The 26,710-nt window shown below is 45.7% G+C and overlaps 2 protein-coding genes across 3 annotated transcripts in view; one reads left to right on the forward strand and one right to left on the reverse strand.

Moving 5' to 3' along the window:
* LOC135366914 (rap guanine nucleotide exchange factor 4-like) overlaps positions 1–26,710 on the reverse strand; it is a 334,286-nt gene that overhangs the window by 119,404 nt on the left and 188,172 nt on the right. For both annotated transcript variants that reach the window (XM_064599902.1, XM_064599901.1), the window contains exon 5: positions 8,043–8,150. The gene's annotated coding sequence lies outside the window, so the exon portion shown is untranslated. The remainder of the gene's footprint in view (positions 1–8,042; positions 8,151–26,710) is intronic.
* Positions 479–2,663, forward strand: LOC135366134 (tenascin-like). Its single transcript, XM_064598787.1, has 4 exons — positions 479–579; positions 888–970; positions 1,096–1,134; positions 2,284–2,663. Exons 2-4 carry the CDS (start codon positions 910–912, stop codon positions 2,514–2,516), a joined length of 333 nt encoding a protein of 110 aa, XP_064454857.1. The 5' UTR covers positions 479–579; positions 888–909; the 3' UTR covers positions 2,517–2,663.

Below are 26,710 nucleotides of genomic sequence, written 5' to 3' on the forward strand. Positions count from 1 at the left end.
ATATAGCAAGAAAGCAACTGTATATAAGAAAAGGTTTCTTGTTTATGCGTTAATATTTTTCACAGTTCTCTTAAAGAGAGAAGTACGAGTAGGACGCACTGGTGCGACCAGCTGTTCCAGGACGCTTGACGTGTGAAAGCCCAGAGGACTGAGCACTGACACTGAATGATGCAATAAAGTGTTTGAGTTTGATTATAGAAAAAAAATGCAATAAAGTGTTATCTACAATGATATACTGCTTTGATTGCTAAAATCGCGCAAATTACAACTGTGTGGAGAAAGAGGCACCCGTAAGGGTGCATTGGCTGCATGTCGGGCAAGCGTTAGAGTACGATACTGGCTGCCGACAATGGATCATTCACATCCCTGTGTTGCAAACCGTGTATGCCGGTCCATCGTCAGGTGCCGACCCGGTTGGGTCGGTCGGTCTGTGCTGTCTGGGCGTGGACGAGATATACACGTGAGTGCTTTCCTGAAAACGAGCGAAGACAAAGAAGAAAGTTTCACGTTCTAGCGCGAGTCCTTCCATTGCTCACTCGAAGCACAAGCTGCGATTGTTCGCAAACCACCAAGTTAACGGTGAGAACGGATTACGTTAGCTTCTTACGTTACGTTACGCTACGTTCTTGGTATGGAATTTGACGCATCGGATGGGACGGTGAAGCATAATGTTTGAAAACGGCGTCCCGAAATTCCGCCGATGTTATGCCGTGTTTTTGAAGTTAACGTTCACGCGTAATCCGTGGAACTCACTTCTGCCAGTGTAAATTATATTTATAATTACGGAAAATAACGGTCCCGGTATATGGGCTTATGTGGGTCTGCGTATAAGCGTACCACCGACACGTCTAATTTTTACCAATATAATATAATATAATATGGCGTAGGAACTTCAAAAATCTGTGTTCCATGATGGTGGCAAGTATGGACATGATGCTCGTACTGGCTTTCCTACTGTGCGTTACAGGAGGTAAGCCCGAATAAGACGCCAACTCGATCGGCAGTCAGTTATTAACGTCGTAAACCCTATAGATGGTTATACTGACGAACACAGATGTTCGATTGATTGAGCATGTACCATTGTTCCTGCTGCAGGTGATGCAAATTTCTGGGATTCTGCGAAGTCACTCATTCGTGAGTATAAATGCTTGAGTAATGTGGAATACCCATATCGTTGTAAAAAAGAAATAATGAAACTATAATCAAACTCAAACAAACAAACAAACAAAAAGCCGTCTACGCTTTGTACACTCTCCGGAAGCCTGACCGCGAATTACCGGGGCATGACTGAGAATGCAGGGTTCGCCAAGATAAAATTTGGAGTTTGTAATGGAGACAAAGCAAATAAAAGCAGGGTCCAGAAGCTAAAGTAGGTGCTAGAAGACGTATTATGCACCAAAACTGTATACCCATACTACTACTTGGCGCGTTTCTCTGCGGATAAATCGTGCAAATTGAAAAGTCGGCCATAACCGTGTTTCCAATCAGCTATACCTGTGTTTCGGCTCCTTCCGTCAGATGGCGACACGGTTGAACGCGGCGTTGCAGACGGTACGAAACGAAGTGGACAAGTGGAACTGAATACAGTGGTTTCGATATCGTCTGCAACGCCGCGTTCGACGGTGCCGCCATCTAACGGAAGAAGTTTCGTCCCTGTCCCTGTGGACACGACCGGCCTCCATGTGGAAGAGCGCGTACCCCGCCGTGACATAAAACGGAAACGACACCACCACCACTACTACCACCACAACTGCTGCTACTACAACTACTACACAGGTATAGCCGTCCCCCCCCCCCCCCCCCACACACACGATTTATCCGCAGAGAGACGGGCAAAGTGGCAGTAGCGGTATAAAATTTTTGTGCATATATACGTCCTCTAACACCTACTGTAGCTTCTCGACGCTGTTTTTATTGATTTTATCTCCATTAGAAACATCGAAGTTTGTCTTGGCGAACCCTGTAGGTAGAACCCGGCAGGCCGTCAAACTTACGAACTTTAAAATATTGCGGCCATTAAATACGGTGCCCTTATTACCCTAACGAATTAACCCGAGGAATATAGGGAATCTAAACTGTTCTACCACGACATCCAAGCTGATAACAATGAATAGCATGCGAGTAGCTAAACCCGGAGCGAATTTGGACGCAAGTTTCGCCCACGCCAGCACAGGTCAAAAAGCTGTCAGCATGTATACCACGCCATCAGAGCGCCCCCCCCCCCCCCCTTCGAACCATATTTCCCGTACGCTATAAATTACAAGATGCATCCATTCCTTTCAGCCTGTCCGTTGTCGTCCCTGGGATGCAAGAAGTTCTGCCAAAGACACGGTGGCTGCCTGAGCGGAAGGTGTTACTGTGGAACCTGGTATCTGTGTCACTGCACGGGCTGTTGTCGGGATGTTTCACATGTGGGCTGTGCCGACATCGACTGCTTAGACGTTGACCACCAGAATTCCTGCATCGACGGAGCCTGCTTTGCCAAGCACCCAGATCCAGACTGCGAGCGCCCGTAGTGCTCGCAAGAGACTTATCCATCCATGCCTCCACCTTGTTACGTTGTTGTCGATCGGACGACGGCCGTGGTAATTTCACGCGGGCAGTATCATTCATTACTGAGTACTCAAATATGTAATCGATAAAATAAAGTAACGGAAAGTCCACGCCAAGCGCGTGGGTGTCTAACTTGCATCAAGGGGCACAAAAGTGCAAAAATGTTCTACTCCCGTTACCTTGGCAGTGATACAGGAGGAACGGCATTCGTTGGTTAACGTCGTTCGTGATTCATGAACGGAGGGAACAAACCGCAAATTACGCTTTCACTCTTCCTCTCTTTCTCAGGAAAGCCGACAATGCAGAGCGCGCTCTTATTGGCCGCCGCAAAACGATTCGTACAACCATTGCGGGAGACGGTTTCAGAGAGGCTTCATTGAGTGGATGACTCAATCAACCACATCCATCAAAGTATCCTATATAAGTCCTATATCCTATAGATACCAAAGTACCCTATATAAATTGAACCCTTCACTTTTATGGTCTACGCCCCCGCGTGTTAGGGTCGTACGACCTCTGACAACGCCACCTAGGAACAGGAAGCCCAATTTTAACACCACCTTTCACTCGTTCGTCACGTGGCGAGAAAAATCGGCGTTGTCGTCTGCTTAGGTCAGTCGCCGGAGACGATTTCGAACACAGACCTTCTGTGGCTTCCAGTGGCTGCCCATGCGGCTGATGTTGGCTTGCCTCCATAGCTACTTTGTGACGAAAACACGTCGTGATTGGTGGAATTATTCTCGTGGTCTAGTGGCATTCCACAGCCAGAGACTGGGATGAGTCCCGGGTTCTAATCCGTGTATAGGCCGGCTGTGCTGTCTGGGTGTTTTCCTTGGGTTTTCCTCGGACGCTTTTAGACAAATGTCGTCACAATTCCCTGTGAAGTTGGCCCGGGACGCACAATCACGGCAAGTAGTTCCCATTAGAGCCCTGCACCATCCGAGGATATCCGCAAGATACTTGCGGATTCGGATGAAAATTCAGAACTTTCTGCGGTGTGCGGATCGGATGCGGATGGCGCGAGATCGGATGCGGATACGAAGGCAGCGGATCGGTAGCGGTCGGATGCAGATATACCGCGTGCTCTAATTTTTCCACCAGCAATTTATTTGTATTGTGCTGCGACAGCTAGCGCATGCTCGGGTTCACCTTTGACCATGCACGGCCAAGACGGGAGAGGAGGCATTCTGGCGTCTCGAACCGCGTGAGCACCGACGAGGTAGCGTTCCACGCGTTCCAGAAGTCTCTCCATATCGCGTTTGATGAAAGGTTTGCCTTTGCTTGTCGTCTTGAGTCCTTCCGTGATAGCATGGAGCCATCCGAAATTATACCGACATATGCTTCCGGCGGTCTTTAAGTGTCCTTCGAAACGTGCGGATCTTGCGGATCGGATGCGGATGGTGCGTTTTGGTTAGCGGATCGGATGCGGATAACGGTTGCGCGGACGCGGGTCGAATGCGGATGCCAAAAATCTCATCCGCGCAGGGCTCTAGTTCCCATCACCATGACCAGGCTTTCTTAAGCACGCGCATGAAAGCAGAAAATCTTTCTCCCGATCGTGGCCGTCGAAAGCCGCTGGACACGCAGAAAGAATTTCGATTTTAATGTTGATATCTTCAGACACACTAGCCATATAGAGCGCCATCTAAAAAAAAAAAAAAGAAGCCTCATATACGTTCCAACGATATATTAGCCTATAACCCTCTTCCCCTAATAACAAGTTAGCGTTCGCTTATTTGCTAGGCTGTGGGACACTTCAGCCAATCGATGCAGGTTACTGCACGAGGCATTTGCTCGGACCCTCGTGATGAAGATTATATAACATCGATCACGCAGTGAGAACGGACAGGTGTGTTCTGTTGAGAGAGAGAGAGAGAGAAAGAAAATACAGTCTGGTTTTGCTTGAGCGTAACGTAGTGCTTCAAATGAGTTTTATACCTCTTGATTGTGTTCTTCTTCGTTCAATTTTTTGTTTTCTTCCCTCTTTGCGTTCGATATCGTTGATTTGAGGGGGAGGTGAAGGGGTAATACAGACGAGCGGTCTGTGTACACAGTATGGTGACGTACCCCAAGCAGCACAGCATTTTGGCCCAATATTGGGACAAGATGTTGTGCTGTTTTGGGACCAGGACGAAAACTACGAGGACTGTCCAAGTCAAAACGGGACTTTTCATTTTTCGCAAAAGTAAAATGAACTTACAGGCGAGAAATCAGTTTTATTTTTCAACGTAATCTCCAACTGCACTAACGCACTTGTCCCAGCGTTTTACGAGGGCTTGGATGCCAGCAGCGTAGAAATCCTCACCGGCGCATAACAGCCATGATCGGACCGCATTCTTGACCTCGTCGTCGCAGCTGAAGTGGCGGCCCCCAGGGAACGCCTGGGCGCCGAAGAGATGGAAATCGCTGGGGGCGAGGTCGGGACTGTAAGGGGGATGTGGCAGCTACTCCCAGCCAAGTTCCATTAAGGTGCGTGTCGTGAGATGCGCGGTATGCGGGCGTGCATTGTCCTGTAGAAGGAGGACTCCTCTGGTGCATGATGAGGGCCGACCGCTTTTGCTTCAGCGCCTTATGCACATCCCTGAGAACCCTGCAGTAATATGCACTATTGATGGTGGTATCACTGGGCAGAAAATCAACATGAACAACGCCAGCCTTGTCCCAGAAAACCGTGGCCATGACCTTACCCGCAGACGGGGTGCTTCGGAACTTCTTGGGAGCTGGCGAGCCCGGATGCTTTCACAGTTTTGGTGCGCGTTTAGACTCAGGAGTGAAATGGTGCACCCACGTTTCATCGCCCGTGATGATCCGATAAAGGAACGGCTGTCCTTCATTGTCGAAACGGTACCTTAGCTCTTGGGAGATTTCCAGTCTTCTCTGCTGGTCAAACACAGAGAGCTACCTCGGGACCCAACGGGCACTAACTTTCCGAAACCGGAGGTGTTCATGAATTATAATGTTCAACGTTCCCACAGAAAGAAGGTCCGTCTTTCGAGCCAGTTCGAGACATGTTATCCGTCGGTCCTTGAGGATCAGGCGCTCCACACGTTGGATGTTCTCACGAACACTGACACTGGGCTCTGAGCCGTCCCGGCCGGGATCGTCCTGCGCTGATGTACGGTCGTCTCGGAACCGTTTGCACTACTCAAACGCTTTGCTGCGGCTAAGTGTATCGTCGCCATACCGAGCCTGAAGTCTTCTATGAATTTCAGATGACTTTACGCCTTCATTCACGAGAAACTTCATGACAATTCGCTGTTCGATGTGCGCGCTCACCTCGTTGTCGGCCATCTTGTCCAGCATGTGTTTTCTGTTTTGCACAAACTTTGGACCACCACGTGGTGAACGCGGAGGCCTGTCGCTTGTGAAAATGACGAAAAAGAAGTAGCGCGAGCCATTTGTACACTCAGGAGACAGAAAGTCCCGGTTTGACTTGAACACCCCTCGTAACTTGAAGTACCACTTGGGACTGGATACCGTGTCTCTCGAATGCGATCTCATCTATGCGATTGCAACCCAATTCAAGTTAGCCTACAGCAATGAAGCATTGGTAGGGGATCTCACGCGTTATTGGAACTTGGACAGACACAGTACAAGATGTTTTGCATAGCACAGCACAAGACTTCGAAAGATAAGTTCTGACGCACATCAACGCTGTTACTAGTTATAGTATATCGTACGCTGTCGCCTTTGCGTACGTAAGAGATAGCGTTGGTGGTTTCTTTGCACGCCCATAAGAGAAAGAGAGCTTCGCGCAGTGCGCAGAACCACCAACGCTATCCCTTACGTACGCAAAAGCGATTGCACACGGTACACTAAAACTCTCTATTAAGGAAGATATTCGGCGTCCCACAACCTGAGTCCTTATTGATACTCGTTTAAATTTACTGCGTCCATGTTATGCAAACGATGACGTAGGTATGAATCAATATTTGTTTAGGCAGACAAAAAGGAAAAGAATATTCCTTGGAAGAAGAAAGAGAGCACGAGTGTCAGGCAATCTGACACCGTGCATCACTGCTCCGCGCCATTTTCCCTTGACCACGAGCATCGTCAACTAAATGCAATAAACAAGAAGGCCTGGAACAAGATACGCGGAATGACAACGAACATTAACTGAACTGAGCGCATCGTCTTGCATGCATTATCTTGTTTTCGGCGGAAACCCCTTCCAGGTTTCCGATTGTCTGAGACAATCATTGTTCATGCAGCAACAGGGTGAATGATATCTATGATGACAGAGCAACAATTCGAGAGCTAGTACGGAGTTATAGACTGAACAAAGACATTATTCGAAAGGGAAATTTCATTACCGTATAATACGTATACAGAACCGGGATTCATTTATCAAATGTCATGCGGCTAATATAATAGTACATATGACACATTAGGGGAAACTCTTAAGAAATGCTGAGGAGGTTCCTTTGCCCTTTTGTCTTTCTTTTCCTTTTTCTGCCAATAAATCCCCCCCCCCTCCCCCAAGGGTGGGAGATGGCATTTACTGGCATTAACTTTATATTTACAAATATGCAGCAAGGAGAAGTGTTGTGTCTGCGGGCCAAACAGAATAAACAGGCAGGGCCCACAGAATGTTACTAACGGCTCAGTTTACTTGTAAGAAAAAAACAACAACATAAAACTAACTAAATAAGAAGAAGCAGAAAATTTTCTATATGAAAAACGAAAACGGTATGGGAACAGACACACAGGAAAATGCTAAAATGTATGAGAACATTGAATAAAACTTGGTTGGCGATTCAGAGTATAGTCTGTCGCGTATTCGCTTGTGTTTGTCTTTTTTGATTGTCCCAGCACTGGGTGGTTTTAACGGTTTTTAAATGGATCACCAACCAGTCCAGATTCTAACCCTAATCAGACCCGGCTCACTAATCAGACATGCGACAGTAACGGCTGTCCTGGAAATTCAGTGCCCCCCTCCCGATTCTCTAATTCCGCAACACATGTGTGCAAAAGTGAGCTAACAAAATAAAAATCATTTTACAAATATCGTTTTGATACCATGGCAGAAACTTGCCTGGAGGATCACAGATGGCATTAGTAGAAGTAAAGTATTGCAGTCGACGAAAAAGCCAGACAGCGAAGGGATTTGAGCCACGCACCATGGACACTAGTAGCACTATTTTCACAAAGCTTTCGAAAATTTTTCCATATTTGTATTTTTATAGGAACAACGTTGCCGGTAAATTTTTAGCCAAACTATATTGTGAAATGCTATAAATGTTTTTACTGAAAGCCTGTAGAATCGATTATTTGTCTATGCATGGGGGGATATGATTATTATACATAAAAAAAGGAGGGAAAGGAGGATGTTTATGCATGTGTTTTTACCGTATACTATAGGGGTTACACAATCTTAGCGTGCGGCAAACGGAGTTTGGCGACCACGTGTAAATTGTCACGTGAATCGATCAATGTCACGTGGTCCTGTAATGCCACGGACGGACCTACACAGTGCTACGCATGCTTACGTCAAGAGGGTATCGTCTCCAGGGCCAGGCTGTCGCTGTCACAGGTTGCGGTTGTAGACAGTTGACCCCTCGCCGTTTCTGCGCGTCAGACTAGTAGACCATGCGCACCTATGAAGGACAACAAAGAGAATAGTGAATATGACTGATACTATACATCATCGAATGACGGAAACCGTATCGACTAAACTGAAACACGCGATGATGGCTGTACAAGTACAACAACGCAAGTGCCTGCCAGGAAAGGACTACCCCAAATCGCGGATACACACGCAGACGTGATGTACACTCCGAATATGTATTTGGAGCCTGTAAATCAATAAAGCCTATCAGCGTAATGATATGCCAGATGTCCCAAAACCTCCGCCTCGCGTGACCCGAGTGCGTCCAAACATTTCACGTTGTAACTGTATGTTTGATTGACGAAAACGGGTAACTTCACGATAATGAATCTTTCTGGTATCGTTTCAAGGCGCATCGGTAGTGGTATCATACGTGGCCGCACTCTATAGCTCACAAGCGTGCAACTCTAATTCCTGTGCCACACGAGCAGAACAAATGACATTATGGCCTAATGTCATTCGGGTACCGAATGGCATTATCCACGAATATCGTTTCACGTCAGTTTGTAGTTACATTAATCCCCATGATGTCGATGCCGCCAGCTGAGCAGCCAACTAAAATTTATGCCCGTTTAAACGCTTAAGAGCGATTAAACGGGTCGCAAGTGCATGTAATATTCTGAAATTTAACACTAGTAATTTTATTTTCAAGCTGTAATATATGTCTTACTAAAGTGGTCACGTTAAAAATATTTGTCAACTGGCGCCCAATTCGAAACAAGCAATGTGGCATCTGTTACATCGAGTCTATCGTCAGTTACTCGTCAAACAATACTCGTACAGCCTCAAATTCTGGAACAATCTTGTACTGCACGGTGCAAAGTGGTTTTATGCGAGAATAAAACTGTTACTCCGGACAGACCATGGGGGCGAACGTATAGGTGCTTTATCGGTGAATGAGTGGTGCCGATCTCATTAAGCAGAAACTGTCATTCGGACAAATGCTATCAAATTTCCCTGCGTGACAGGCATGAATGACATTAAGACGTAAGGGATTGAGCCCTCAATGTCATTTTCGTGTCCGTGTGGTGGCAGGGGTATTAGGAACAAAAGGAGCGATGGGGGAGCACCTGCCTCTATAGTCTCCCACATTGCCAATTACTCCCCATTTTAGTCCCCCGACCCTGATATTTACTCCCGAGCACTAAAATAGTCCCTAAACTTCGCTCAAGCTTTCGTGAAGTTAGTCCCTAAAGAGACTTTTTCGTCTCGTCGTTTGTGGCAGTGCGCGTAGTCCCCAAAAGGACTAAAATTACTCCAATTTTTCTTAGAGAGTAGAAAGATGCAACTATGATTAGATGCGACTCCACAGTGGTAAATTGGTGCATTTTTTCCCAGTTTTTCCATTACAAATTTGTAATATGTATATGTATGTATCTATTTGTAATTAGTAATATGTCTCATCGTCATCATTTATTGCTGTTGTTGTATCAACCAAGGATTTCAGATAAAAATGCCTGCTCCAGCTCCCACTGTGAAGGCTTAGTGATCATTAACAAAGTTAAAATCATGGCAATCAACTAATTTATATTTACGAGTATAGATTATCGATGCTGTACCGTACCGTAAGTACTTTGAGTTGTGTTTCTGCTATTATCCTGACTACGTTTTGACCCCGGTATTTAGCAAGACAGTTTTAATACTTCCACAGAGCACGCCGCATGAAATATACTCTGCAGGGAACGTGATAAATCAACGGGATAATGCTCCACAAAGCCTATTATGAGGCTTCACCGAAAAGCAGGCGCACCTGACGTTGACACGGTGAGTTCGGTTCATAGCGTCATGTTTGCAACATCTGCCAACCGTGTACACACGCTGTGGACGACAGGCACTGTTCTTTTTTAGTGTTGAGGAAAATATTCGTTAAACTCAAGAACGGCGGCCAAGCTCGAAACAAAATTAAGCACCTTCGTCGAAGGCCGCGGAATAATCTTTCAGACCTTTTCGTGTTAGAGCACGGTGAGACCCTCCTTCAGAACAATGTGGCGTCTTGAAACGCAAATATAAATAAATAGATTGGTACGTTGTATTGCCCATATCAATTAATACTACAAGGATGACACAAAAAGTTCGTTTGTTTATTTGTAAGAAAAAAAAAAAGAGGAAAAATTGAACTATAGTCTCCCGAAGTGTTCTTCTACTCCTAACATAAATCCCCCCCCCAAAAAAAGAAAAAGAAAACAAATCTACTACTTCACTACTTCTCAAGTGCTCTGCTCGCAAGTATGCTATTCACATGTTCACTATAAGTCCACTATTCACAAAAGTAATTGCGTGCAGGTCACAGACTACAATATATATATCGGAACTAGCATCATGTGGAGTGAGATTGCATATTTTTTGCTCGGCTGTAAAACTGGTGTCTAAAAGCGTACACGGTTAATTTCAATTGATCGATTAAGCAGTGGCAATACAAAAATAACCTGAGCCGCGCGAGACGGCTGCCAATCATATCCCGTTGGCTTCACTTTCGTATAGTGCATCGTGTCTTCTCTTGTGGGGCACCTTGTACATACCAGTCGGAATATCTTTAAAAATACATACAATGCTCCTTGTGCAAAGCACTTCTTGAAAACTCCTTACGGCCCTCACGTGGACACTTCAAAAAGACGCATGAATTTTATACAGCTGTCACGTGGTATTTATTTGTTTCTTTATTTAGGGGCCCTTAGCAACGGGTATTCCATAACGGAACGGGGCGAAAAGATGCTGCACAAACTACTACACTGTACGCAAGGCACTCATGAAGAAAAAGTCAAAGTGCAACTGCTATAGTAGTATGTCATATAATGTGTTTCGGTAACCATGCCAAAACATTTAATGAGAAAGGAAAATGTGCGATCAACGACATTGATCTGCAGGGAGCTTTGCAACGTACTACAAGTAATTTCATCAAATTTTAATTAAAATTGGGAAATATGATTCCTTGAACCGGACTCCGAGATCTGCCAACTCAATGTAATTTGTTTTCTTTTTTTGCCAGAACGCGCATTTCGAAGTTTCCCCACTCTTATACAAAATACATTATCTACTAGAATGGTATCAGCTAAACAAGTGGTAATTTCTATTAGAATTCCTTAAAATTACTTGTAATACGTGGCAAAAGTTCCCTGCAGTTAAATGTATTGGTCGCATATTTTTAGGCGGCGCGCTGTTTTCATGTCTTTTTTCTTTTTTGACATGGTGAGTGAAACACCTCTATATAATGTCATTAAGAAATACAGGAGTAGAACTACCAAATGAGATAAGTGAATAAAGCAATAGCCCCAAAATTACGTTATAAAGTATCGGGAATAATAAAGTTCTTGTGCGGCCTTTAGTGAATTAACGTGAATTAACGGCGTCAGTTAATGACGCTAAGAACTCGAGGAAGTTATTTCAATATTTGACAGCACAAGGTATAGCAAAGATAATAAAAAAAGGCGGAGGATCTGCACTTCGGCCGTTCTAATTTGATTGATTAATCAAATAATTAGAAACCATTTAAGTTCGTACTTCGTAATGGCGCCTCCATTGGTTAAAAAAAAATCTCTGAAAAGGGAAGCGCTGCACTCATTCTGCATACATGCAAGCCAGCTTGCAGACAAAAATAGTTTCACCGACTTCGACGCACGGTGCCACCGAGAATCGACCACGAGCGACGGATCGATGCCATTTGCCGACGGAAGCCACTCTAAGCACTTCCACCTGGTGCGCGCTGTGCCAAATAACCCAACGCTTTGCCGCCCCACTAGAAAAAGGGGCGTTTGCCGAAGATCGCGGAATGAGCGTTACGATATACGAGTTGTCAGGCGATTTCATTATCCTATCGGGGGGAACAGGTGTGGCGCCACACTGAGATACGGACAGAGGTAATTGTTCGAGAATGGTAATTTCTCCGCGGCGCTACTCTGCAAGCTCTGTTTGTGTGACGAGTTACATGCGAGAGTCCGACTGGCTAAGTATGCCCCTTTTATGAATCTATTTTAGCTTCAAAATCACCGTGCGCAGAATTACCACACATTTTTTTTAGAAACGCACAGTGCTTATAAACACGTAGTCGGCACAGTCTATTCTAGGTAATTCTCTCTAGGATTTTGCTCTATTGTAGGAAACCTCTTTTTATTGCTACATTCGAATACTCGCGGTGTACAATAGAACAAAAAAAGTGTGGCGATGCTTTCCTGTTATGTTTTATCTTTTCTTTTTGTCTCCACCGTGCAATCATAGCAACAACGCCGCCTCTTCAGTTTCCGATCACCATATGGCCGCCGGATGGCACGTGGCGGCAAGTGGGCTTCACCGCATACTACAAGAAGATGTGGCAGAGCACGCTTTACAAGGCGCGGTTACCGACATGGCTCGGAGGCAGAAGCCAAATTTGACAGGCCCCCGGTGCTGAATCCACGGGTGGTGTTGGGGTGGTGGTGGCGGCATATGTTTATTTAGAAAAACAAAAAGGAAACGTCAGCCAGGCAAAGAGACTGGTGGCTCATCCTAAAGAACCATACAGCCAATGAAATATGCAGAGCATGCAGTCCTTCGATGAAACGCAAAATCTGCACGAAAGCTGGAAACTCTCGAGTTTCTTGAGATACTTCATTAACCGATGGTTTTGTCTCTTTTGTGAAACGTATTTCCAAGGCGCTGTTTCAGTAATATTACATGTTTAGAATAGCGCGTGTACGCATCACAAATCCCGCGACAGTATAGATTTGTTTCGATAAATCCCCAAACAGAAAGTCCTACTTAAGACAGATTGCTGATATGATTGGCTGAGGGAGTAAGAGAGAGAGAGATCGGTATTTCACAGCGCAAACACTTAATATGCCTCGAGCGAGGCCGCCTTTTATCAAAACGACTGGTATATGTAATTTGCAACCGTAGTGAACTTTCGCGCAATGCATCACAAAATTCTCGAATTCGTCGTCGTGCAGATGGGGGAAAACGCGGGCGACACCATTTAGTTGAAATTTACGGGGCTCGCTTTCACTTGAAAGCAGACGACATAAAGCGCAATCTTTTCTCGGAAACACTCAAGCTGTGCGATGCATCACAGTCAGCCGTTCGTAGGCAAGCCATCCAAATAATACGCGGAGTGAAATCCACGAGGGATTCTTACCGCGACAGACGTCTCCAGCGCCACGGCGACGCGTGGGAAGTTTCTCCGAGAAAAGCGCGATCTTTCCGAATAAACAGCGAGGAACGGAATATGACCGCATTATCTCGACGCTAATAAATGGAGCATTCGAGCTTTCCATTTTTGCCCAGTCCGATGTCGGGAAACTGTAAACGAGATTGAAGGAAGTCGGGCAGCACGCTTACTGCGTGACGGAGTGGAAGTTATAACAAAAATCACGTTTGCTTGTTCTTTCTTCGTCACGCGGGCTTCTACGAGACTTCACGAGGAAAAATTGCGCTTAAAAAACTGTTCACAAGTGATTTCGCGTTTTGTGAGGAACTGCTAAGACCATATACATTCAAGTCCGTCAAAATTGAACTTTCTCAGCATAACAACTCATGCGGTATGTCAGCTTGACCCTTCTGTTCTTCCTCATCGCGTTTGCAATTTTTATCAGTATACATCAAATTACCGTATACGTTAGGATCGAAGAAAGAAAAGAGAGGCAGAAAATTAAAAGGAGAAAACATTGATTTAGTGTCCATCATGTTAATTAAATATATCATATATAATATTACAGGTATACACACAACCTTTTGTACGTTATTTTGTTTCAGTTTTGTTCATATTATATGTGTATTCTTCACGTAACTCATATATACAGGGTGTTTCACCTTGAACGTGTTAAAAATCGTACGAAAAAGGTACTCTGAACATTATGGGATTGACCTCATAATTTTCAGGCAAATGGATTTTTTAATGCGGTTTTTTAACACGTTAGGTCAAACACGTTGTACATTGCACACATTATGTATAACATACCTGCAGGTATCATAATTCCTGTAAACTATGTCTTGTAACTAGTTCATTTATTGGGAGGCCCTAACTCTACTCTTCTACTGGGCCTCCCAGAGAGTGCAAAGAACATAATAATTAAAAATTAATTAACTACGTTAACGTGAAAAAAAAAAGTTCCGCGTTCTTATATCTCTTCTCGCGTCCCTGGGTCAAAAAAAAAAAAAAAAAGCCATCCCACGCAAATCCATTACACCGTGTGAGAATAAACAAAAAATCTCGTTCGGAAATCGACACAAGCACTTCCCTGGCACTCTAGCTCTACGTCACACCGAAACAAGTTACTCCCTGACCCGTCAGTGCCACACTAAAGATTTATAAAGCTCTCTGCCACTGTAATGTCTCGTTGCGTCCGCGAAGACAAACATTCCTCTTTAGCTGAGACAGGGTAACTACTCGAGACCAGACGTCGTTTATGGCCTACGGGGCCGGGAAAAACTTCCCTCTTTGAGTTGGGAGAGGTGGTGTCTTAACGTTGCGCACCCGTCTACGTGAAGTCATAAAAGGAGGATGCAACTGGTGAAGGGGAGCCGAAGAGCAGCGAGAGAACCAGATATATGCTCTATGCATGCGTTGCCCGTGTGCAGCTGGAAAGGAAACAAACGACAAGCATTTTGAGCGTAACGTACGTGGTTATATGTGATGAATACGTCTGCCTTTCTGTCCCGTCGGTGAGATTATCTTTTCTGTCCTGCAAAGGTATGGTTCTAATCATGTTGCTGAGTGTGGCAGAGGTTATGTAATTCACTCCAATTGTACAGGGTGTTCAAAATTAAGCTTTCACTAGCACTTTATAAATAGGCGAACAAAAGAAAACTGGTGCTATTTTTTCTGTTCCTTGGGTAAGAAACAGGTGGTCCATAATTAGCAGCACCTGTTTCTTACACAAGTAGCGTAAAGTTATCATCCGGTTTCCTGTCATCGCTGTGTTTGCGTAGCGCTCGTGAAAGATTAATTTTGAACACCCTGTATATCTGAGAGTGAGACATTGGTGGGGGGGGGGGGGGGCTTCGCTAGTATCTGCTATTGACCCCACGCCTTATGGCCACGTTATTTTATGTTGATTTTTTAATTCCGTGTTAGCACCGCGAAGCAACTGTGGCTATGAGCGCCGTACAGACGTGGACAGATGGAGAGAGGACAGCAAGAAGGAGTGGGGGACAGGGGGTTAGTACACGTCCTGAACCGACGTCAGGGGGAACTGCACCGACATTCGTCTGGAAAGCCTTCGGAAAACCAAGGGAAAACCTCTGACAGCACAGCAGGTGACAGGATTCGAACCCGTGCCACGGGAGCTGGATTATGTTGATGTGCCTGTTCCTTAAATAATAATAATAATAACAATAACAATAATAACAATAGTAATAATAATAATAATAACAAACCCCAACTATAAAATAGGAGAAAGGCCGTACAGTCCATGCGTATGCAACGGTTATTATGGCTTTAAGAACATGGTTTAAGTACATTATTCGAACAGCCTGCGCGGATTATATGATTCCTCTCACATTAAATGGGTTCTGACACATCGCCCCCAAGCATTGAAGGACAGATACAAGGGTGATTCAATAAGTAACTTTAGATAACTTATTGACGAACAATGCAAATATTAATACCCTTGGAAACAATGTATTATTCTTCTACGTAGTCCCTCCACTTTTTAATGCCGGCCCGCCATCATTAAGTAGCTACATATCAGTTCAGCACCTTGTATTGTGCGGCTATAGTTATTGGGTTAGTGTACTCCAAACACCGCGCATGTCGTCATCACTTTCCCTTCATTCATGTATTGCCTGTTGTTGTAGTTATCGCCTCTACTGACATCGAATACGGACTGCCACTGCACGCCTTCAAACGGTCCGTGCATCACGCACGTCAACGAGTGGACCCGTTGCCAGGACGATTAATGGAGGTGCCCTCCAAAGAGACAGATTAACGGCTTAGGAAGACGCACAGGGCTGTCTCTCGTCGCCGCTGACGCGGTCGGTCTTTCTGCGTTATCCCAGCAGTAATCGTTCGCGCTATAACACGTGTGCAACCGCAGCACGCAAGGTGTTCAAGAGCAGAGGAGTCTCCAGAGAGCACTTTATCGGGAGCAATGAATTGACCTGCGCAAATATGGAACGTGTTGAATGGGTGCTCTTTACCATTTCAATCAGAGCCGTTTCGCAGCGAAAAGCACGTAAGCAATTTGTGCCCGCGTTACTTAACGTGCCCGGATTAACGTGCTTGCCTCCGAACCATTGAATGCAAGGCTCACAAGTCACGCAGCATACAAGAAAATATGCGCGTAAAAGTTCACAGGTACGATGGAAGTTGCGATGTTCAAACGTAGAGGGATAAGAGGTGCGCACATGTCATTAAAAACTCCTGGGTCTCACCCCCTGGTGTCGATGCACATGCTCGCGGATCTTACGGCTATGAAATAGATTTTTTTTTATCACAGTTTTTCGAAGTTTCAATTTCAACGTTTAAACTCTGCACGTTTCAGGGCGGGTTCAGGCACTCGAATTCGAGAGACTGATTTCAAAATTGAATTTTGTTTCAGAGCGCACTCGAAACTGGACCGCACAGGTTGCCAGCTTGCCTCCGAACAGAGAGTAATTTCCCGTGGGAATGGAAGGACTCAAAGTCTGGACGAAGTATATCGACGTGGCGTGGGAAAAAAGCGCTCGACGTAGTACGAGAGCTTTTATCGTAGCTGCCTAATTCTACCGGGCTTCGGACTGTCGAGTACGCTGTAGAAGGAGGACAGTGCGAAGATGTGGAAATCCTTTTCTATGCAGGACTTCACTCGACTAGACAAGGCTTCTAAAAATGCTCTTTTCCTGTTCCCGTGTCTTTGTGTTTTTTTTTTTTTTCACGTATTAGTTCTAACTTTCACGTCTACCGATTGCATTACGATGTACTCCCGTGAATGTGAACTGGTTCTTGCAGTCAAATAATTAATCGGGGGGCTAGCTCTATAGTCTTCTGCTGGGCATCTCACACGATGTAACCCGTACACACGAAGCTAAAATAAGATTAATAACAACATATCACCGTTTAAAATGTGTCAAGGGGGGCCCCAACGTACCGAAGCGATGCAAAAAATAAATTAATAATGAAATAAAGTAAAAAATAAAAAGATTGACGAATATGGCTCACGCGCTAAAAGAGCCGTTAGCTGCGCCTCTAGTTCCGATAGACGAAGCGTTTTGTAAATTGAGTGAGTAATGGGCCGGGCGAAAAGCTGATGTAAATACTGAGTGACGTAAAATTTAAACAAATGCATTTAAAATATTTTTTCGCCAACGTCAACATCACCAACAGATGCAAAGCGGGTGCGTCATGTAGATACACCCTGTGGATACACAGGGTCGTCGAAACGGCAGTCCACACTCTAAATATTTCCACACCTTTAAAGGTGCAAAATTGGTGTATTCTCATGTATACACCTGTTTTACACCCTAGAACTTTGGCTTGAAAATTTTCAAGGGTGTAACTATGGTGAATTACACCTTTTTATGAGACATTGTCAGGAGGGTGTGATGAGGGTGCAACAAAGGGTGTATTTGGAGGTGGGAGAGGTTCCATTACACAGGCCAAATGTATTCCTGTTCCTGTGCAGTGTTGGAGTGCTTGTGGTACTCAGAACTTAAGCTTGTGATACAAGTTGTGATATAAAGACCAAATGCACAGTTACTCAACATTTCGTACACTGTCATATAACCCCTCAAGGTTAGAGGACTATGTGATAAAGCTGTATTAGGTGATACGTTTGAATACCTTCATGCCTACGTAATGTAGGATATGTATGGTGCACGGCATAATGTCAACCTAATAAAAGCATAACTAATCAATTTCTGTGATTGTGTCTTATATGTATGATGCCCGCATATACCCGCATCAATCACCTATAACATGTGTGTGCTGTGTAACACGTGTCTGCAATGTCGTATATTTGCTTCACACAGGGTACAGCTGGAGTAGTGTACCTGGGAAGTATTACAAGTTCAGTGCGAGAAAAGTATATTCTTGGCTTTTTAAAGAATATTTTGCATTGCTGTGATCGAAGAGTGATGCCAAGATAGCCACAATAACACTCCAAAGTACCAAGCATCTGCCTTCTGTAAAAACTAGAAACACTATGCTTTCGCAGTGGAGCTGTAATAATTTCCAGCTGCCTCTTCTATGGTTTGCAGGTTACATTACACCCTTTCATACAATTACACCCTTGATTTCTTGAGGGTGTTCCGTTACACCTTAAAAGGTGTGCGCCATGCACATGTTCTTTCACACCCTTTAAGGTGTAAAATTATTTAGAGTGCATTATATAAAGATTTAAGAAGCAAGCGATACTGCTCAGACGACCGTTTTATGGTCCACGGGCGGACCGCGTTGTCCAAGGGCCCTTCTCCAAAATACGAAGGACCGGCTGACATTCGCCTCCCTCTACCGCGTACGCGAAGTTGAAGGATGTACGCGAAGTTGAGAGATTTCAAGAAAAAAATCTTCTCGGGAACAGCACCGCAAGCGATACAGCCCCGACGACCTTTTTATCGGCCGCGCGTTCAGACGCACGGCCCACCCTGAGGCGGACCGCGTTATCAAGGGGCCCCTCTCCAGTATACGAGGGACCGGCTCCTTTTGGCCTCCCTCCAACGCTTACGCGGAGTTGAAGGGAGACCAGAGAGATGTGAGCTATGACGAGATATACAGATATGTACATAATGTTTCAGTAAATAATACATATCGTCATACCATGTGTGCTATTGCGCACACAATATATGGTGGCGTTGTATTGTCCAGTGGTTCGCCATCAGTGGTCGATGTATCTTATAGGCGCTAAACTGACTGTTTGAAAGTAAGCAGTGTTATCTTTTTTAATTAGCGCATGTGTCGTTTGTATTCCGCAATAACGCTTGCTTCCTACTTGACAAACACAACGGACACTTCGTTCGTGAACATGTAAACAACACAACTGCTTGACAGTGTTGTCAGATGATGACAGTAATGTACGGCAGGGACAGATTGTTGGCAAAGCTGGAAGCGAAGAGAAGCGTTGTTTGTTGCAACGAACAAGCAATCATTCCCACCTAAAAAAAGAAATTTAACTCCGTCAGTCTGGTTGCCATAACGAATTTAGGTTTAATCAATAAATGAATTAATTTAATTACTATAATTAAGCCTTACTTTATTCAATATTGTTCCGCGATGGCAGGGGCAGAACAATACGCAGCGCGAACAGGCGTGGGGAGCGGTTATCTTATGCATACATTACATGTTTCGCGTTCGGTTTTTGCGCATGCGCGACCTGATCTTGATGTGTGAGCACATTCTACGGCTTTACGAATGCTCTACTGAGAGTAGAAACAGCCTGTCGTATCCACTGTAGAATTAGAGCGAGCTCATCAACGTAAGCATCACACCGTCTTATTGGCTGTGTGACCAAATCAAAATTTAAGCAATCAAATTCGGCCGTATTCATGTTCAGCTACTGAACCTTCACGAGAATACATCTAACCAAAAATAATAATAATAATAATTAACTTTTGCTACGGTGCCGAAAAACAACCAGTAGGGCCTTCTGATTGATGCATCTCAATACATAGCACAGACGTAACGTAACGTAAAAAAATGATGGCAAAGCAAAAATGAACATAGTGGGTAACAACAGACATTCATTAGTGATATTAGGAAAATGTAACTGCATTAACGATTGAAAACAAACTCATGAAAGGCAGCAAAAATGTCAATGGCGTGGTGCTGCGACACACTGTTTAACGTTATAGCAAGGGGCCGTTGATAGGATTAAGCTTGAAGAAAGAGTGGGGGTAAAAAAATGAAATGATATGTGTCGGATGAAGTTACAACAATAAGTATTATTACGCATATTACAAAGCATAGAAGCGGTGGAGAGCATAGAGGATATAAGGAGCCGCGGTGCTAATATTTTCTCCCCAAGATTCTCACGATCCTTACGTGAATTTCTACCTCGACGATGCGCCTAGTGAGTGAGTTAGTACTTTAGTAAAATATGACACCTATATGTCAATCAATGTCAATCGGCTTGTAAGCCGCAATGCACGTCCCAATTTACAGCAGGATTGGCATCGGAGTGCCCATACCCCGTACCCAATGAGCGGTTAAAACATTCATCGTCGAAATATTCCCACACCAAGCATGCATCCCCGACAGCATTACCTTAATCATTCAAAGGCGGGCTCGCCGAGCGGGGCAAGCGTCGGGACACAGTTACGGCATCCGCACAGGAAATAAGCGTCCATTCTCGCAACCCAAAGCAGATGGTCTTGACAACGCGTTGATGCCCGAGGCTAAGTAGGGATGGCGGTAAGCAGAACGGCGACGTTGTAAATAAAGTATAAGCCTGCCGCATAGTATGCAAATGCACGTTTGCTATATACGTGACGCAAAGTGATCGTATTACTTACACGCAGATGACTAAACAAGCATATGTTACCCACAATGAAGTAGTGCTCTTTTGTTTTTCACGAACACAGGAAAATTACTAGACAAAAAGAGCTCGTTGCAAGTTGCTGTGCAAATAACGCGGCTAGGTTGTTAACGAACTTGGACTTTAAGTTGCTAAATTACTCTGGAAAGATAACCGGTTACTTTAAAGGTACCTGCTACGTATGATGTACACTAATTCTCGACCTTCGTGGTGTGATCATGGGTAGTGCAATAGGTTTTATAATAGTGGTGTGACGACTGCTTTGTTTGCAGAATGTTAACACACTAAAGTAATACATATATGGAAATTCTAAGACTAAGCTTCTGCACAGTAGAGTACAGTTCATGAAAAACTACGTGCGAGCGGATGGTTTTGACCAAATACCACGTCCACACGCACTAAGCAATACCATCCATAGCACATTCAAGACACACTGAGCTTCGTTGACTTTGTATTCAATACGGTAGACAAGTATGCGACAAAAATATGTAAAATTAAATGCTTCACTAACGAATCCAGAACGGACACCTCTTCTCAGGCACCATACCGTTGCCAGTGGCACAGCGAAACGCCTTCGTAAACCGTTCAGAATGTAGAACGGGCACGTTAACAGCTTCCGATCCTTCGTCGCATGTGGCTGCGGCCCAAAGTACAAAAAATAACTGTTCGTTCGTAAAGTTGGCGTTTAGTCGAACCGCCTTCGCGTACTGCCTTCGAACGCTATCTCTGTAGAGAACGAAGAGGGGACTGAGGGCGACATGCGACGCAACAATCGCACTACTATCCGATGCCCCGGCGACGTGTCGGGAAATGCATTCCTTGTGCTGGGCCCACGCTTCGGTGTCGTTCGAGACCCAGACCGTCATGTTGTGGACGAGCAGCAGGGCGCGTAGGATTTCGGAACCCAGGAGGGGGACAAACATCGAGTCCAGATTGGGCGACGAAGCAAGCAGGGCACCCAGCAGCCCTACAGGGATGACAAATCTATTCTCGCTCGACGAGTAGTAGACAGAGTCCCCGAGAAACGACAGGCCTCCAGGAGCTGGAACGTTATCTCTCAAAAGAGCGATCTTGGCAGTGTCGAACTGTTCAACGACTTCGGGCTTGTTTCCGATCAACCACGTATTGAAATGGGCTTCAAGAATGTGAATGGCTTCAAAGACGAAACGCAGCACGACGTGCTCGATGTCTGGAATGGCTTTCTTCAAGACGCTGAAGCCCATCGAGCGAGCTTCGTTGGGAAAATTGTCTTCGACGACATCGAGACACGCTTCCAGGCGAGTCTTCTTTTGCAAAGAAGAGTTGTTAGCCAGTTCTTCGTACACGAAGTGGATGAAGGGTGAAAAATAGAGTATGTTCCACAGTGTTGCGTACGTTTTGATGTCTTCGGTGCTTCCAGTCTTAAGATATAGATGGCAAGCCGCACTCTGATAAAGCCGTTTCACAGCGTCCACCAACCAAGGCGTCGTCGAGCTTGCTTGCTGTGGAACCTTTTGTAGAATCCGTTGAAGGCCGGGCGAACGGCGGAAAAGGTATCCTCGAAAGTGCTTGGCGGAACCGTTCGGATACCTGGCGAAGAACTCTTCACTGACAATGAACGGTGTTAAGTGGTAGGAAAAAGAACAGCTCTCATTAACGGCTACCTCCTCATCGCCGTAAAAGAGAGCTCCCAGAAAGTCGTCCGTGTGACCGAGAACGCAGGCTTCGAGGGTAGAAGCCCCTGGTGAGCTCTTGTTTCGAAGCGTTCCTTGGAAACCCTGTTCCAGCGACAAGAGGAACGATTGCATCCCACTGGCCGTCAAAGCTTCCCGCTGTTTCGAGCATACAAAATCGTAGAAATTTTGGCAGGGCCTTACGTCCGGGTCCAAATTCTTGGCCAGGTACTCTGTCATCCATTGGCAGGTACGATCCCTGCAGAGCGGCGCGTTGTCGAGGTTCTCTAGCGTAGGTTGATGGACGGCCACGATCGGACGTTCCGGCCTATCTCTGAACGTAAAGAAGCTGGAGAACGCGACCAGGAGCCAGATGTCAAATGCGACGACCAAGGCAATGCAGCTCACGAGGCCGCCGATGGTGATCCACTGGCACCTATCGAACTTCTTTCGGCCAGCAGTGCCAACTGTTAATGGCCTTCTTCTGGCGACGGGTCCAATGAGATACTCTGTAGAAGATTCTGTCATGGCGTCATCCAAGATGTCCATTGTGCTATACGTGATAATGCGGGCGATGGAATGCTGCTTAGCTCCTACGTGTCCCACAGCTCGTGAGGTGTACTTTGCGTTCTGGTTCATGTCTCGTGCTTCCTGAAATCACGTGTGATGATAATGATGATGATGCTCCTTTTAGGTTGCTTCTAGTTGTTGCTCCTCGAGCGGGATGGCGCTTATCCGCAAGGCAGCTTCTAGTGCTTGTAGTGAAGGGTACCGCGTTCTAATGTTTCTATTACATCGCCGAGCCTTCTGTGAGACCTCATATTATTGATTTCTAGATCTACCGAGCAGTAGTACACTAGTGCTTGTAGTGAATTAGGCGCGCCGGCAGTGAAATCAGCGCTGAGTGTGTTTAGTGATCGGTCATGGCAGTTGCTCAAGACTTGATCAGCTCAAGAGCTGATACCTGAGGCGACATGCTGCACGTGCCGCATGGTGGTACTACGGATAATTTGGAACACCTGGTGTTCTTCTGACGTGCTCTGGTGCTGGAAGCAATGTTTACCTCCCCCACAGTACTACCGTCCTCGGCCGGGATCGAGTCCGCGATCTTGAGCTGCAGACTGATCTGCCGAGGCCAGCACTTACTCAGAGTACAATGAAACAGAAATTGCTATTTTTTGTAGTCCTCGTCAAACCAGTCTGTGCGTAATTCGATGCCACTTAAGAGCACAATGACACAAAAATGGCTTCGAATTACGCAAAAACTATTTTCCCGAGGAGCAAAAAAAAAAAAAAAACAAAGCGAAAAAAAAAAAAACAGCCTGTTCCAAATGCTTCTTTGACGGTACATTTATATGACCGTGTTGTGAAGAAGACTTTGCTACATTCAATAGGGACCTATCATGAAGTTGAAAACCACCTTATCTGGCTGCATCGTATATATGCACAATATCTGTTTCGAACGACCATGTGAACGATATCTCTGCCCCATTACTAGCAGGCTACACCATAGCTGGGAATAAGGATCGAAGAGATCCCCCACCAAGATCACGTACCACCCTCGGAGTCGTCTCCTGGAAGTAGTCCACGTTGAAGCGGTATCTCGCGATATGTGCGAAGATCGACGCCAACGACAACACTTCATCACCGAGTTCGCCCACTACAGAACGCCCGTGTCCGTCATTTTATCGGCATCTATTCAGTTCCTTCGGTTCACATTCTGCTTATCTGGTAGGAGTTGATCTTAGCTCCACCATCCCAAAGCACCCAGTAATGCGCAGCGCGTATTGTCATCCAGTGGAAACAGTTTTACATTTACATGGACGTTATTTTGCCGCTGTGCCTATCGATTTGCATGGAGGACTATTCATTTCAGCATCCATTACTTGTAAAACGAATTATGCAGGCAGTCTTCTAGCGTGGGCGGTGCGGCACGGTATTGCAAAACCCGTTGTATACGCCGTGTCATTAGTACTGTGTGGGCTGTAAATGGCAAAGATTCACACGCACTATAGCAAGGTGATAGCACAAAGCAATATAATTTGCAATCATTGAGCTCCGTTGACCTTGTGTTCAGTACGGCAGACGCGTATACGACAGAAAAAGATATGAGAGACAAGTGTTTCACTAGCGAACCCAGAATGGACACCGCTTCCCCGGCACCATACCATTGCCACTGGCACAGTGAAACGACTTCGTAAAGCGTTCAGAATGCAGAAGAGGCACGTTAACCGCTTCCGGGCCTTCGTCGCATGTAGCTGCTGCCCAAAGTACAAAGAATAACTGTTCGTTCGTAAAGTTGGCATTTAGTCGAACGGCTTTCACATGCTGCCTTCGAACGCTATCTCTGTACAGAACAAAGAGGGGACTGAGGGCGACATGCGACGCTACAATAGCGCTAACATCGGAAGTCCCGACCACGTGCTGGGAAATGCAATCCGTGTGCTGGGCCCACGCTTCAGTGTCGTTAGAGGCCCACACAGTCATGTTGTGGATGAACAGCAAGGCGCGTAGAATTTCAGACCCCAAAAGGGGGACAAACATACAGTCCCCGTTGGGCGACGAAGCAAGCAGGGCAGCCAGCAGCCCCAAAGGGATGACCAGTCTATTCTCGCTCACGGAGTAGAAGACAGAGTCGCCGAGGAACGAGAGTCCTTGAGGAGCTTGGACGTTACCTTTCAGAAGAACTATCTTTGTAGAATCTAACTGGTTAATGACTTCGAACTTGTTTCCGATCAACCACGCATTGAAGTGAGCTTCAAGACTGTGTATGGCTTCAAAGACGAAACGCAGCACGACGTGCTCGATGTCTGGAATGGCATTCTGCAAGACGTTGAAGCCTATCGAGCGAGCTTCGTTGGGAAAATTGTCTTCGACGACATCGAGACACGCTTCCAGGCGCGCTTTCTTTTTCAAAGAAGAGTTCCTAACCAGTTCATTGTACACGAAGTCGACGAACGGTGAAAAATAGAGTATGTTTAACAGTGTTGCGTACGTTTTGATGTCTTCGGTGCTTCCAGTCTTTAGATAGAGGTGGCAAGACGCACTCTGATACAGCCGTTTCACGGCGTCCACCAACCAAGGCATCCTCGAGCTTGCTTCCTGTGGAACCTTTTGTAGAATTCGTTGAAGGCCGGGCGAACGGCGGAAAAGGTATTCTCGAAAGAGCTTGGCGGAACCGTTCGGATACCTGGCGAAGAACTCTTCACTGACAATGAACGGTGCTAAGTGGTAGGGGAACGAACAGTTCTCATTAACGGCTACCTCCTCACCATCGTAAACGAGAGCTCCCAGAAAGTCGTCCGTGTTACCGAGAACGCAAGCTTCGAGCGTAACAGCGTCTGGTGAGCTCTTGTTTCGAAGTCTTCCTTGGAAACTTTGTTCCAGCGACGAGATGAACGATTGCATCCCCCTGGCCGTCAAAGCTTCCCGCTGTTTCGAGCATACAAAATCGTAGAAATTTTGGCAGGGTTTTACGTCCGGGTCCACATTCTTGGCAAGGTACCCTGTCATCCATTGGCAGGTACGATCCTTGCAGAGCGGCGCGTTGTCGCTGTCGAGGTACTCTAGCGTACGCTGATGGACGGCCACGAGGGTTTGTTCCCTTGCTCTCAATGAGCCGAAGCTGAGGAACGTTACCAGGAGCCAGATGTCAAAGGCGGTGACCACCACAAAGCAGATGCCGCCGCCGATGACCCACGAGCATTTATCGAACTCCTTTCGGCCAGCAGTACCAACTACTAATAGCCTTCTTCTGGTGGCGGGTCCAATGAGGTACTCTGTAGAAGATTCTGTCATGGCGTCATCCAAGATATCCATTCTGCTACGCGACATTGCGGGCGATGGAATGCTGCCTGGCTCCTACGTGTCCCCACAGCTCGTGAGACGTACTTTGCCCTCGGGTTTTTGTCTCGTGCTTTCAGACGGATAGATTCCAGAACCACGTGTGAGAATGATGATGATGACGATGCTTCTTTTAGGCTGCTTCAAGCGCTTGTAGTGAACAGTACTGCGTTCTAATGTTACTCTGCATCGCAGTGCGTTCTGTGAGATCTCATATTCTTGATCGTTAGTTCTGTTCAGTAGTATAGTATACTATTGCTTAAATGATATTGCGTGGAATTGTGTGTTGCATAACGGGCCGCTTCACTTTAATGGTGCACGCAGTCTTCTTGGCGCAACACATGTCATTGTACAATGCAGCTCTGAGCTTGTTTCTATTGTGTGGAGCTGCTGACCAATACGTTCCAGTGAACAAATTGACACTTATCCTTCTCTGCATGAGTCCGCGAGATGAATTCCAATGCCGCGGCTGCTGAAGTCATTAAGCTAGCGCATGGATGTAGCAAGAAACATGACGGAGGATCCGTTGCACTTTCATTCAAACTAACACTAGTTTGTTTCATGTCGGATTCAAACGTGAATATATGGCGGATATCTTTCCGCCATATATAACACTTCGTGGACAAGGTCGCCACGAA

Source organism: Ornithodoros turicata, chromosome 8, assembly GCF_037126465.1.
Source record: "Ornithodoros turicata isolate Travis chromosome 8, ASM3712646v1, whole genome shotgun sequence".
Classification (NCBI taxonomy): domain Eukaryota; kingdom Metazoa; phylum Arthropoda; class Arachnida; order Ixodida; family Argasidae; genus Ornithodoros; species Ornithodoros turicata.

Bases quoted from the DNA above. Each gene is read 5' to 3' on its own strand.
- LOC135366134 (XM_064598787.1), top strand. From the start codon at position 910: ATGATGGTGGCAAGTATGGACATGATGCTCGTACTGGCTTTCCTACTG. The intron at 971-1,095 runs GTAAGCCCGAAT...TTCCTGCTGCAG, and splicing joins CCTACTGTGCGTTACAGGAG to GTGATGCAAATTTCTGGGAT. The intron at 1,135-2,283 runs GTGAGTATAAAT...CATTCCTTTCAG, and splicing joins TTCTGCGAAGTCACTCATTC to CCTGTCCGTTGTCGTCCCTG.